This window comes from Falco biarmicus, chromosome 3, assembly GCF_023638135.1.
Source record: "Falco biarmicus isolate bFalBia1 chromosome 3, bFalBia1.pri, whole genome shotgun sequence".
NCBI lineage: Eukaryota > Metazoa > Chordata > Aves > Falconiformes > Falconidae > Falco > Falco biarmicus.
In genome coordinates this window covers 84173317-84187635 of record NC_079290.1, presented here as the reverse complement: position 1 = coordinate 84187635, position 14319 = coordinate 84173317, and the positions used below count along the sequence as shown (strand labels likewise).

Sequence of the window (14319 nt, the reverse complement as noted above, 5' to 3'; positions counted from 1 at the left end):
CGCTGGGACAACTGAAAGAAATCTTTCTGCATGGACAAAATGAGAATTAGAAGCTTGGTCCAGTGTAACACTGAAGAGTCAGGGTCTGTTACTAAACTCCCGCTCTGTTTTTCTCACTCTCCTTCGAGAAGATCCACCATCTCTGAGGTTTTGTTTTGCTCCTACATTGAGGTTTACAATTAACAACAGTAATCCTTAAAGCAAGTCAAAGCGAGCGAGTTAGGAAATCAATTTATCTTAAATTCCTTCTGCAGAAGATGAAGAAACAGAAGTATGAGATTTAGAAGACTCTTAGTAATTCGGATCCTGTCTTAACACTCCAAGGCTTTTACTTACGCTTTATTACTTAGGGGACTGAAATAGTTTGCATGGGAGGAATAGCACAGTGATCATGGTGGGTGATAAACCATTAGGCGTGTTGGCAAGGGATGCAAAAACTAGTGAGAAGAAAAAAAAGAAAGGAATGAGCTAAAAGACTAAAGCTGAATACAAAACAGCGAGAAGAAAAAATGGGATAAAAAAGGACCAGGCAATTTGTAACAGAAAAATGGAGATAATTTAAATAACTTTGGTGATTGTGCTGGAGAAGAAATAATACAATTTCCCTAGGAACAGAAGTCCAGGCAATTGGGCAGTGTGCCTTCAGAGAGCAAGGCTTGTCTGTAACTCACAGAGGAACAGGGCATTGTGCCTGGAGAGCTGAAACATGCAACTGAATGCAATTGTGACCTCATTTGTATCAGGGTCCTAAAAATAGAAAAAAAAAATAGGGTCTGATTTCTATTAAAATTGTTAAAGGCATGAAAGGGACTTCTTTCAAGTAATCTTACACGAAAAAGACAGAATAATTTATTTTTAAACATTGTAATCAACCAGACTAGTTCTTTACCTTGTAAATAACCCATATGCATAATAGCCCAGATGCCATGCTAATCTCAAGTAAAGAAGCATGGGTTTGCTAAAACCCTCAGATCAGGTGAGGGAGTAAGCTAGAGAAACACAGGTTCCAGCTGATAAAATATTAGCGCTTACATCAAGTCAGATGTGTCTTCATGTAACCTTGATGATCGTCAAGAGAGTTTGATAGCCTCTGATCTCTAATCCATAATGCAGATTACCATAAGACTTGGAAAAATTTCCAGAGCTCATCAGTTCTAGGGCCATGGAAAAACTAGATTAAGAAACCTCTGGAGGTCTACTCCAAGCAGGTCTAGCTCTGTTGTTAGATCAGATGTAAGTTGACTTTCAAAATCTTGAAGAATGGAGATTCTACAACCTACCTGGGCAGCCTGTTTCAGTGTTTAACCACCCTTGCTGTGTTTGCTTTTGGGACTTGGGTGTTTTTTTTTGTTGCTGTTGTTTGTTTGTGGTTTTTTTCCTTATATCCAGTCAGAATTTACCTCATTGCAACTTGTGACTTCTTGCCTTTGTCTCTTTGCTCTATACCTCTGCCAAGAGCCTGGTGATGTCTTCACTATAATTCCCCATTAAAAAGGCTGCAATTAAATCCTCCCTAGTCCTTCTCATCTCCACACTAAACAAATCAAATACCTTCAGCTTCTTCTTGTATAATGTGTGTGCATCAATCTCCTCACCATCTTTGTGGGCCTCTGGTGGCCTTGCTTCAAAATCTTGTCATGTCTCTTGTCCTGGCGGTCCAAAACCAGGCACTGTACTCAAAATGCAGCTTCAGGAGTACCAAATAAAAGGGAATAATTACTTCCTTGTTCTGCTAGAAGCTCTCTTGCTAGTGCAGTGAAATAAGTGGTTGGGCATCATCACCACAGGAATGCACTGCGGAGTCACAGGTAATCATCATTCACCAGACCGCGGGTCCTTTCTGTGGAGGTGCTGTGTTGTTATGTGGGACTCCATCCTCCATGCAGGATTTATCATTTTTCTTTCTTGAACTTCATGACACTATCTTTGGCGTGTTCCTTCAACTTGTCAAGGTTCCTCTGAACGGTAGTCCTGCCCTCCAATGTATGAATTGATTCCTTCAGGCTGATGTTACCTGCAAACTTGCTGTTGCATGTAGGCAAAATTGTGGCTATTAAGTCTGGGTTTTTTCAGACTTAAGGGGTTTTTTTTGCCTTCATTAAGATTTTGCAACAACATACCCACTGCTGACTTTCTGAAGTTGCAACCTCTGTGCTTATCTGATTATTACCTTGTTGTGAGCTCTTTCTCTCACCCCCATGTTATTCAGTGAAAGGGAAGAGTGAAACAATCCAGTGAAAAAGGATAAGAACAACTGAAAACACAGTCCAACAAAGAAAGTAGAGAAGCTGGAAGAAGCAAATGTTACATTCTAAAGCCCAGTTTTGAAGCTTCTGAACAATATTCAGTGTCAGATGGATAGGAGCATTGCTATGATGTTTTCATCCTGTTTGAAACCGACATTCTGTTTTCCTTCTACTTACAGGATGGTCTATCAGGTCTGGTTTGTGTCCAAACCTGTCCCTAGATTTCTGCCAAATTAAACTACCATAGATTTTGCTGTTTTCTTCAGGAAGTGTGTGCCCCAATTTTAACTGCTCATGCGTGTCTGGTACAACAGATTAACAATAATTTGTTGTGAATACCACCCTAAATAATGACATTTACTTGGAGTTTATAGATGTGCAGTATATGGAATTTCGCATGATACCATAGGATCTGCTTAGCAATATACACATACTACTTGTGACATTAATTGAGGTGCGGTTTTTCTCATATAATAGGTTACAACAAGATAGAGCCAATATTGTACATTCTACAGCCTGTGTATTTCAGGAAGTTCTGTGGTTTCTGAGATACTCCTATGAAAGATTTCAATCCAGGAGATTATTTATTTATTTGTGTAGCTGTAATCAGGCTTTCTCTATTCATCTCACCAGGGATTCCCAGCCTTACCTCAGTGCTGTTATTTGTCTGTACTTGACGATTCAAATGATCATCAGTGCACCAGTTTGTTTTGTATAGTATATTTATAGTCAAAAGCTATATGTTTTTCCTCTTTAATGTTATGACCTTAAGATTCTTGGGAATTTAATAAATCCACAAGGCTATTCAGCCTAAATTTAGATTTATTTTTTTTTACTTTTTTTTTTGTATCAGCTGCTTTTTGCTGTCTACTGCTTTTGCTGTGTCTTTTGCTTAGCATCAACACATGTCTCTCTGGGAAAGGACTGAGGGATTACTTTAAGATTGTAAAGAACAGAGTAAAGTGAGGTCAGCTCTGAGTATCAGCCAAATTTCTTTTGAGCTGTTTTACCTCTCCCAACATTCAAATGGGTCAATACAAACCACCTAGCAGATACAAAACATGAAAATAACCAAATACCCTCTTGGTGTGCTCTGAAATCAGGAGTTCTTAACCTGTCTGAAGGCTGTGAAGATCTCTATCAGGCGTATTCAGTTTCTGGACCACTGTGAAACATATGACTTGACTCAGGTCTTATTTAATGCTTGAAGTTTTGGTGGCTGCAGAGGGTAGATAAAACCCATACTGAGAAAAAACCCAAAACGTCCAATTTCCATCCATGGAATAATGAATATTTTTTACTAAAAGACCTCATGTTAGTGGACAAATACCACTTTTAAAGATAAATTTTCAAAACAATTTGATAAATTGTCTTTATCATGAAGTTGCTCCCTTTGCCAGCGGTTCTCCTGAATGATTTCTCTGGATTGCTCTTGTCTCTCTAATCTTCCTGTTGGCTTCCCAATCCCATACCCTTTATGGTGTTAAGTGCTAAGGATTGCCAGACTGGGCTTTTCACTTCCCAGTGCCTTTGGATGTGCACTTGGGTCTAGCATCATTGCCCTTTGTAGGACAGTTCATGAAGCTGCACTTGATGTGTCATTACTTAAATTAATTTTGATGTTGCAGTTCTTCATTCTGAAATTGTCTCAACAATACATTTGCATAATCAGTGGATAGGAATTTGATTTTAGTTTTGATATTCTGATTAGCTTGATTCAGATAAATAATAGACGGTTGTGAAGATAACAACATGGCATGAACTGGTGAAAATGAACTGGTAAACAGAACAAATAAGACAAATGACAGAATCGGGTTCAGTGGTTATTTTTATAAAATGTAAGGAAATACTATTTCTAGTTTCTGTCTTGCTCTGTGGCAGCTGCTTGAAATCTAAACATATGGATTTATTCAAATATTAGTAATTCTCACTGCTTCCTGAACAAAGAGAAAAAAGCTTATTAGTTTGTTTTCTACCAGGGATTCTTGATACAGGAGGGTAGCAGACTGTCCTGACTCTTAGATGAATTCTTCTTTCATTCTAAAGGCAGCCCTGTGGGCCTGCACCTTTGTTAACACATGAGGGAATACCTAACACTGTTGTTTCTTAAATTTAATGTAGAGGATAATTCTGAGGTAATAATTGTTTGGCTTTGCCCCTTCACATATCCCACCTCCCTACCTTTCATCTCCTCCCTTCCTTCCCTAACTTCTGATGGCACCTGCAGAAGACAACTGAGTAAGAAATAGCAATTAAATCAAACTCATAATGTAGTTAACTGTTGACCTATTCTAGCCATTTTCATGCGTTAGAAGCCCAAGATTATTTTTCTCTTAAGTGATCCAGCACATCTCTGCTTCTTGCTTGAGGAGGAACATACACACAACTGTCCTTTTCCAGTTGTCTCTGCAGGGCAGGACTTAAGTATTCACAGTGAAACCAGAAAACATTAATTTGTACATCTTAAGAAGAGCAGAGTTCCCTCAATAAGGGACTAATTAGGGAAAGAGAGAGAGAGGCAGCTTAAACTGATCATTTTAGGGCATTTGCTAGGGTAGCAATTTGTATAGTAGGACTGAAAGACATTAGTGGAAGATGAGTCACAAAGTATGCTAGGAAATGAAAGATGCAATGCAGAAGAGAACAGAAAGGAATAAGTAGGAAAGAATGATAAGTGACAGTCTCAAGAGTAAAGTGTCTTCTGGAGACTAGAATCATGAGCAAAAAATGTTCTATAGGCAAAGTAATCATGACATAGGGTTGTTAGTTGGGAAAAGGGAGAAGTGTCTGGAAAGTAGTCAACCAGAGTGATTAACTGAAGGAATATGAAGCATAGAAAATATATGAGAAGATACACAATCCAGACAAAGAGGCAGAATAGTATTTACTTAGGTTTAAGGGCATTTCTATATTTAGTTGACTTGGGATAGCATAGGCAAAAGGGAGCTGGAGAGGGGTTATTTGCACACCTAGAGTAAAAGGACACAATGAGCTACACTTGTCTGTCTGTGAAAAGGCAAATGACAGCCTGGGCAGTCAGGAGCATTAGCTCCCGAGTCCTTGATTCTTACATTCTCATAGTAACGTCGTGAGGATAGCTCCATCTTCTCAACTAGGCAGGTAAAAGAAGTGCCCTCTGCTAGGCTGTGGCAAAGGGCACATCTGGCCTGCCTCACCTGGGATGGTGAGAAGTGAAGCTGGCTGGATGAAAATGTACCAAACATCAAAATGTGCGTTGATATCATTGTCATGATATAATCAAGTAATGTAGTGGAACAGAACAGTTGTTAAAGCTTATGCTTTTATTTTGAAAGTAAACTTAATGATCTGCTTGATTTTGTTTTGTATTCTATGCTATCCAATTTTCTCAGTGCTTACATGTTTTGATGTAAGCACAGTAGCATAGCAAATACTGCGGCACTTCGATTTCATGGTGTTCAAAACTTTAGTAATATTGGTATTATTTTCTGCAAGCATGGACAAGATTTGTATAATAGCTCTTGGAAAGTTGATCAACAGTCTGTTCAACTTCGCAGACAATTGATTCTACAAGGCAAGAGACAAATCCTGTCTGTGAAGTAGGCATATCTGAAATAGATGATAATTATTAGGTGATGTTTAATAGTCCTATCTACAAACAACAATAAAAAAGACATTTCTGAGTACTACAAAAATGTGCAGAGAATATTATTAACTATGATTACTAATGCCCTATTATCATTCAATGAGCAGTGATGTTTTGTTCTTTACAGCAGTCTGACTCTTTATGGTATTCTCGTACTCTAGATAGTCTTGCTTGGTATGATGAACAGAATTAAGGACTTTGTCAAATAGTCAGCAGCCTTTTAAGAACACACTGGCTATTTTGTGCTGTAGGTAACCTGTAATGCAAGGTAACTTGTAGTGCAGGACAGAAGTTACTCCAGCCAATAACAAGAGAAACAAAGAGGGGTGATCCAGCTGAATTAGGCAGAACAATCACCAGCCCTTTCCTCCTTCCATTTCAGTTATGGTTCGTCTCCTTTCAGAGGTGTGAAAAGTTTAATGCCTCTATTTACCCTTAGCTTCTTGGTCAGAGGTCTTGGGTATCAGATAGGATGAAGGCTTGAATCCTTCTCTCTACCCCTACCATTTCTTCCTTTCTCTTAAAAACAAAGTTCTTCAGTAGCACTTGGTGGATTTAAGTCATGACCCAAGTAATTTCCAGTGCTGCTTTTCTGCTAGGCAAGACATTGCTGTGGAGTTATTCAAGGTACCCTTTCCCATACCTCTCTGCCTTATGGGGAGACCTTTTTTGAAAGTAAAAGAGGAGGAAAGAGGTAATATTTGCATTTATGTGGACACAGAAGTAATTTAACAACTGAATTTTCAAGATATTTCTACTTCAGCCTTCAACAAACCCAAGGAGAAGGGGCAAGAGAGCTATTCCTATTTACCTGTGAAAATGACTTAATGTAACTATGACCAAAATGAAAGGGCAGCAACAACTGGCAAATTTACAACATACATAATTCCCTGTGTTTCATTTTGTATTTCATAAAACTATTGCTACCATATGTCGGAAATGTAGATCTTTAAGGAATAGTGAGAATACTTGTATTGGTTTTGCTTCTCTTTTTTTTTTTCCTTCTTTTAATTAAAAAAAAATATCTTTTTGAGTATAAAACCAAAAACTATTTAGAAGTATGTTTATAAGATCTGTGGATAAATCTTAGCTGGTGGGACTGGTTTGGCTTCCTTGGCAGAATAAAAGAAAATACATTCAGTTAGTGGTAGGATTTTTAATACAGCTGTTGTCCATATGTGCATCATTAAATATAGAAATTTGTGTGTTCAGTCCATAACAACACACCTTCAATTTAGTATATTTTACTGCTGTGTACTATGATGGTTGTCCTTTTGAGTACAAAAGCTTTTGTCACCACATGATCATCTGTTGAACTTTGTGTCTTATTTTGAGTGACACAAATTGTTCTCATCAGCTTGCTAAGAACACATTTGTATTGTATGCTGTGAGGAGGCCTACACAAACTATGAATGGTTTTGATGTAGGCCTAAATTGTTTAGTGTATTTGGAAATCCCATTCCTGATAAAGTGGCTCATTCTATCACATATATCATTAGAGTGAATGAAGGAACAAGTAGGCATTACCACAAGTATTTGAACTGTGAATGTGTTTAAAAAGATATAAAGAAAAACTTTCCTGTAAGATACCATTTTAACAGTTCTTGCAAAAATCACAATTTTATGTACCGAAATTCCTTCTTAATCTCAAGAGAAGTCAAAACAAATGGTTTAATTTATTTTTTTCAGGAACTGCAGTTTGAGAGACTGACTCGAGAACTTGAGGCTGAACGTCAGATTGTAGCTAGCCAGCTGGAGAGATGTAAGCTTGGATCAGAAACTGGAAGCATGAGCAGCATTAGGTAATACACTAATTGCTAATTTCTTTGTAATGTAATGAATTTTGTCACTGTTATGAATTAGCACTGAGAACAAGGTTGATCATCTCTTCGTAAAAGAATTCTACACCAGGGAGCATGAGGTGTTAGTAGAGTTTGAAACTTTGCATTTTGATCTGCTTTTTATAAACACAGTTTTCAAGAAGAGGCTTAATTTTATGAGTTTGGTATCTGGTTTTTCCAGCAAAATAGTAGTCACATTTGGAATTCAATGATTCAATGTTCTCTGAATAGATTAACAGCAAAACTCCTTTTTCTACTACCAATACAGCTGTAATTTTTGCCAGAGCTCTTTTAGGTCATATTTGCAGAGATGTATTGATAAGTTTTGTGAACCTGTTTTATCATAATTTCATCATTCAAGGTATTAAAAACTTTAGAGATAATTACTTAAAGCTCATGATGTGATACCAAAATGTAATTATCAAGATATGAGTCACACTTTTTTTTTTTTTTTTAACATTGGCTTTCTTCAATTTAAAAACTATACTGGTACCCTGATTGGATGGTGGCGAGATTATTTCAGACATTGTAACAAAAGGAAGCTGATCTCTTGGTCAGTTTGGTGAAAGTAAAGATTTTGTAGTTCTGAGCTTCTTGATATTAGATTCTTTGTTTTCTTTGATGAACCTAAAAAATGAAAGATGATAGTACTTGAGTCTCAAAGATGTAGACAAAAATATGTTGCATAGACATATCTTTTGTTTTTATCAGTGGAAATGTGTGATACCTTTTGAATGCATAAGGTTAAGTGTGATATACCAAACCTATTACCAAGTTTTGTGTGATACTAGTAGAAAAACTAAATTAAAAAAAATGAAGTAAAAACCCAAATCTATTACTACTGGAAGAAACTATTCCATAGTTTCAGCAATTCTGACTACATTTCAATTAAATTATTGTTTTCCATGATAAGTAGGAAATATTTATTCAATAGAATGCCAAAGATGCAACAAAGGTACTGAATGTAACAGTTCAATTAATATGGCAGAAGTCAGAAGAGTCTTGAGTAGTTCATCAGAAGCTGGACATGAAGTTTACTTAAATATGAACATTTTGAATAAATAAACACATAAGGTAAAATCTTAATGTATTCTGTATAATCTTCCCAACCAACTAGACTTATATTAACGTTAGAGAAACTGTATTATTTAGAATTATTTAAGCACAGAGTAGGTAATATCTGGCAGTACAGTACTGTACTTGCACAAGTGCACTCCCCCAGCACTTTGAATTTTAGGTATGGTATGACTGCATTTCAAAAATGCTATTTGAACTGTGTTTGAATAATTCTCAGCTATGTTTGAATAATACAGTTATTTTAGGATTATTCCAGCCAGTGATACAGAGGTTGGGAAATTTCTTATTTGGAAGGATGTGTTTTCCTGGCGAACTTCTTTCCTATTGGTAAAGTTATACTTCTAAATCATCAATGGTATCAAGGTCCCTCAGCATTTTCTTAAGAGACCTTAGTTATTTGAGAATTTTAATATTTTGAGTACTAATCTCTCTATGGAATAAACTAGTACCTACAATCACTGAGGAGATTTCATGCAAATGTTTGACATGTAATTTGTCCCAGAAATATTTTACATGTGAGATTTAAAGATTTCCAGCATTTCAATTAAAAACATTTTTGAAAATACATGAAATACTGTCGTCCAGAAGATAACATCGAAAGCTTACAATTAGATAGCAGTTCTTAGACTTGGCAAGGGATTTAAAAAGAAAATTAATCATAATCTAATATTGTTTGTGTTTGGGCATTGTTTCTCCCATACCTATTAAATGAGCTTTATTTTTCTGTTAGTGTTAAAAATATTTAAAAATTATGGAAAGGGGTAGAACTAACATCAATATTAAGTGAAGTCAAATACCAGTCTGGCTGGTGTGCTGACTTTCCAGTGCTCATCCAGATTTGAGACCATTCCTTTGACATAGTATAGTGAGACAAACACTTGGATGATAAAGAATCATGTAGTGGAATAATACATGTTAAGAAAAGTATCTAACTTCTTAAAGTCTTTTGGAGTCTGTGGGGGCAGAAGAGGCTTCCTTAAAACTGCTTTTTTTCATAGATATGACCCCCTGTGAAGCTAAACTTTTTAGACATACCTGCTTTAAAACAAAGGAAGTAATTTTGTGGCCAATAATAAATGCTTTAAAAGTGAGCTTCTTACTGATATGGGCTAATCGGAAGATTTTGCAATCTTTATTCAGCTACTGAATGATAAATTAATTGTTTTAAGCATGCTTTTCTGGCAGAGTGCAAACTAAAATCAGAACTTAGAGCTGTTATTAATAAGCTTTTATTGGTAAAGAGCTTTTTAAAACAATCTTTAAATCAATTGAATTTATTTAAAATACTGCCATTATTCAAAGTGAAATCCTACTGTAAGTCTCCAGTACAAGTGAATATACATCCTTCAGTGATGTCACCATCCTCTGATGACACCTAAGTTTATTATTCAGATGCTTTTCCTTATCAAGGAATAATCAAACTGGACTGATTGTAATCAGCATATTTTAATATTGGGACATTTAGGTTTTGTTGTGGGGTTTTTTTGCTTTAAAATAATTCACTCAAAATATCTAAGTGGTTTTTTTCCTGTTAATATGTTACTTATGCCTGTTAGTGCCCAGGTGTCTAAAGCTAGTACATGGAGCAGCTGTCTGTATTTGCAGTTTTAGGCTAAAACAGCTTACAGTGATGTTTTCTGTCATACCTTGGTCTAACAACTGCAGATATACCTAACAAGTACTTATAGTGCTCTTAACTGTGGAGATACCAGGAAAATTGATCTCAGCTTTACCTCCTTGGGATAGTAGTTTCATGGAGTCTTCCTATATGTCTTAAGATTGTGCCCTTGAAACTGGATTTTTAGGAACGTGCTAAAGGGCTGTTACTTCTGGCGTCAATTCTCCTTTCTGTGCTCATCTTACATATTTGATGCTTGGGCCATAAGGAGTTGTCTATCCAGCTGTACCATGAGGCTCCACGTGGCTCAATTTTCAGTCCTTAAGGGCTTGCTGTATAACCTTTTGTTGTCACAGAAATCAGTATCCAGAAAATAATGTGAGGTGAATTTGCATAGCATGATGCAACTGCACAGAATTATGAGCCTGGATCCATAATGGGAATTACTGGTATAGCTCCATAGCTCATATTGATCAAGCCTGGTGAGATAGAGGTCTAAGTAGCCAGGAAGGAATCGGGCATTTGTAGTTTCTGTGATACAAAGTGGTATCTCTGTACTCTAGCTTGTCTGTAGATACACTAGTTTGTTCAAAAGAGATTGGGTTAACCAGAACTGACTGCTCTGTCCAAAGCTCTGGTTGTGACACATCTTGCTCAACTGAAGGGACACAAATGCTCAGTTCTTCTGCAGGACCATTTGATGACCTTTAAGAATTGGTTTTGGGCGTGCGAGGAAACACCGCAGCTTTAGTAGTGTTCATCGTTTCTGTGCTTACCTATGTCACGGCTGGGCCCCATCAAAATATCTGAAGTAAATTTGCTTTGTGATATCCTTGATCCTTAGTCATGTTTTAGACGTTTAGGGAACTACATTCACTAGGAATTGTACCACAGGGACTTGAGTGCCTTCTCTTCAGGAGCAGGTTCTTGGCTGTGAATCAAAGAGGGAATCAATGGCTTCTGATAAAGTAGGGCAAAGCTGAGGGAAGGCTTCCATGCCACGGTGTTTCCCTGTTGGCAGACTCTGAGCAGTTCATTACTCAGCCTGCTGACTTTTAGAATTTCATCACACATTGCATAAGGAGCCGTCATGTTCTATACTACTCCATGGCTCTGGCTGAAGTGCTTATGCCTACTGAGCCAGATCCATCAGTCTGTCACTCCCTTTTCTATGAAGGGTCACTAGATGCCTGCATATTTTTGAGGTCTTCAGCTTCTGATAAGTTAAAACACATCTTAATGTATTTCCAATTTCTGAATTTCCCGTGATGATATCATGTAGTTCCCCAAAACAGGCTGATGAAAGTGAGAGTGTTTTTTTTATTCCAGAGATGAAAACAAAATCTCTGAGGCACTTTGAAGACTCAGCTACATGTTTTCGTTTTTTCTTTTGAAAGAATTAAAACTAAATAGTGCCACAGAATGGAAAGACTGAGCAAGCAAAAAATTAGGTTGCATGCATATACATGTAACATATATGGAATCTGTGTCTTTACACAAGCAAATGTCCTTTGGACTTCGTTAAAGATTCTTTATTACTAATAAGTATGTACTTATTAGTAAACCCATAAAATTTCAAAATAAGTTTCTGTTTCACATTCTTCATTACAGTTTTATGTGAACAATTGATGTCTGTTTATGTATTTTTTTGATGGAGCCTTACTGCTTGAACTCAGCAATGTAGCTCAAGCATAGCCTGCTCTTTTTCTTTTGAACATATAGTTTGTAAATTGGTCAGGCAATAACATTTTTCTCAACTGAATTTCAGCCCCCCACTGAAATTAGTAGAAGTGATTTGCCATTTGCTATTGAAAGTCTCCTGAAAAGAGTGATATTTCTGCATGAGTGTCCTAAGTAACATGCCAAAATCTCTGTATTTTACAGGTAGCAAAAATAGAATCTAATTTACTGAATGGCATGGAAAGCTTACCTGCTTTGTATATTTTTTTCAAAGTAGTTCTCTCTCCTGGAGATGCATGTTATTCACACTTTATTACTGGGGAAACTGGTGTTTTACTTGGGAGGATACAATTTTTTCAAATTCCCTGAAAAAATGTCCAGCAAGTCTAACTGATAAACCTGTAAGATCCTTCATTTCAAGAACACTGAAGAAACAGATGAAATACACTGTGACATAGGTAGACAATTTCCACTCAGTTGGTGAAGTAAATAAATTTGCAGTTATAAAGTTTCCCTGTACAGCTGTGGGTCTTAGATCTAATTTAGGCTACTTATTGTAGAAGTATATATAATAGTCTTTATAGATATTTAATATTAGGGGTTGACAAATCCAGTAGCCTAGTAAAGGTGAGACTACCAGAAGCCCAGACCTGCACAGGCTGGAGAAATGGGCTGAGTGGAGCCTTATGAAGTTGGAATTCATAAACAAAAGCAAATGCAAATTCCTGCATCTACAATGGAATAATCACATGTGACAGCACAGACGGGGCTTTCTAGGTAGAGAACAGCTTTAAAGATGAAGACCTGTAGGACCTTTTCAACAACAAGCTGAAAATGAGTCAGCAGTGTGTTCTGCAGCAAAAGTGGGCGGCTGCATCCTGGGCTGCAGTAGCAAAAGTGCAGCCAGCAGATCCAGGCAAGTGATTCCTCCTTCTGTTTGGAACTCACGAGGCTACATCTTCAGTACTGTATCTAGTTTGAGGCTCTCCAGTACAAGAAAAACATTAGCGTGCTGGAGCAAGTTCAGTGCAGGGCTGCCAGGAAGGTTGGAGAGCACGTGGTATTATGAGAAGAGACTGAGGGACCAAGGGGTTTTAGTTATAAAAGAGAAGGATCAAGGAAGGGTCTTTCTTCTGTCTATAACCAGGTAGTGGGAGGACGTAGAGCAGACAGAGCTCTGAGACTGTTCTCGGAGGTGAGTTGTGGGTAGAATAAGACAGATACAGGTTGTGACATGGGAAATTCTGACCAGATGTAAGGAAAACATTTTTTCACCTTGAGTTTGATTAAACACTGAAACAGATTGCACTGAGAGGTGGTAGAGTTTCCGTCCTTGGAGATACTAAAAACATGACTTCCCCTTCCCACCGTTTTTTCTGTGCTTTTAATTATTATTTCCACAGAAATCCTAGCAAAATAGTTGTATTAGAATTCTACCTGTATTTTTTAAATCAAATTCTTAAGTATTTCAGAAAAAAAATCTTACCTAATCTAATGAACATTTGATTTGGTTTTGCTTGTGAAGGTAGGTACTAAGAAAAACAACATTGAAAAAATATCTAGTTATTGTGGACTCCTAGAGCAAAATACAAGCCAAAAGAAAAGGATACATTTCTATTATGAGAGCAGAACAGTCATTTGTATGCAAAGAGTTTTAGCAACAGTGACATTTAGAAAATAACATAGCTTTCAAGTAAAATTTATACACTGTCACTACTGGCAATCTGTTTGTCCTGCATTGAGGTTCTCCATCAACTCAACATGTTTCCAGTTTAACGTGTTTAACTTTTTCACATTGCTTTGCTTATGATGATGTTGCCACGGGCTACTGGGAAGCTTCTAAATTTAAAACAAAAATACACACATACACCCCAACCCCATTTAATTAAATGTAAATTTTAAATTTAACTTTTAAAAATAAAAAATGCTCAATTATTTCAGAGAAGAAATAAAAAGGATCAATATTTTATCATTATGTATGAAAATGCAGACTGTAATTTTTTTTTAATTGTGTTTTTAAACATAAGTCAATAGCATGATATTAATAGTGGCTATATTCAAGAAATGTAGTAAGATTTTTAAAGTGGTGATCTTTAAGAAGATGGGCATTTCACCAGTGAACAGAGAAGATTTTGACTAAACTTTTGACAGCAAATGCTGTATCTCAGAGATTCATCTCATTCTAGAATGTGTGTTTGATCAGTAATTCAGAAGCTGAATAAGCTTAAAGTT

General features: G+C 36.7%; 1 protein-coding gene across 7 annotated transcripts in view; it reads left to right on the top strand.

The window, feature by feature from the left end:
* CTNND2 (catenin delta 2) overlaps positions 1-14319 on the top strand; it is a 681093-nt gene that overhangs the window by 250555 nt on the left and 416219 nt on the right. For all 7 annotated transcript variants that reach the window (XM_056332605.1, XM_056332606.1, XM_056332603.1 and 4 more), the window contains one exon: positions 7561-7673. In XM_056332605.1, coding sequence (XP_056188580.1) covers positions 7561-7673 — 113 coding nt within the window. The remainder of the gene's footprint in view (positions 1-7560; positions 7674-14319) is intronic.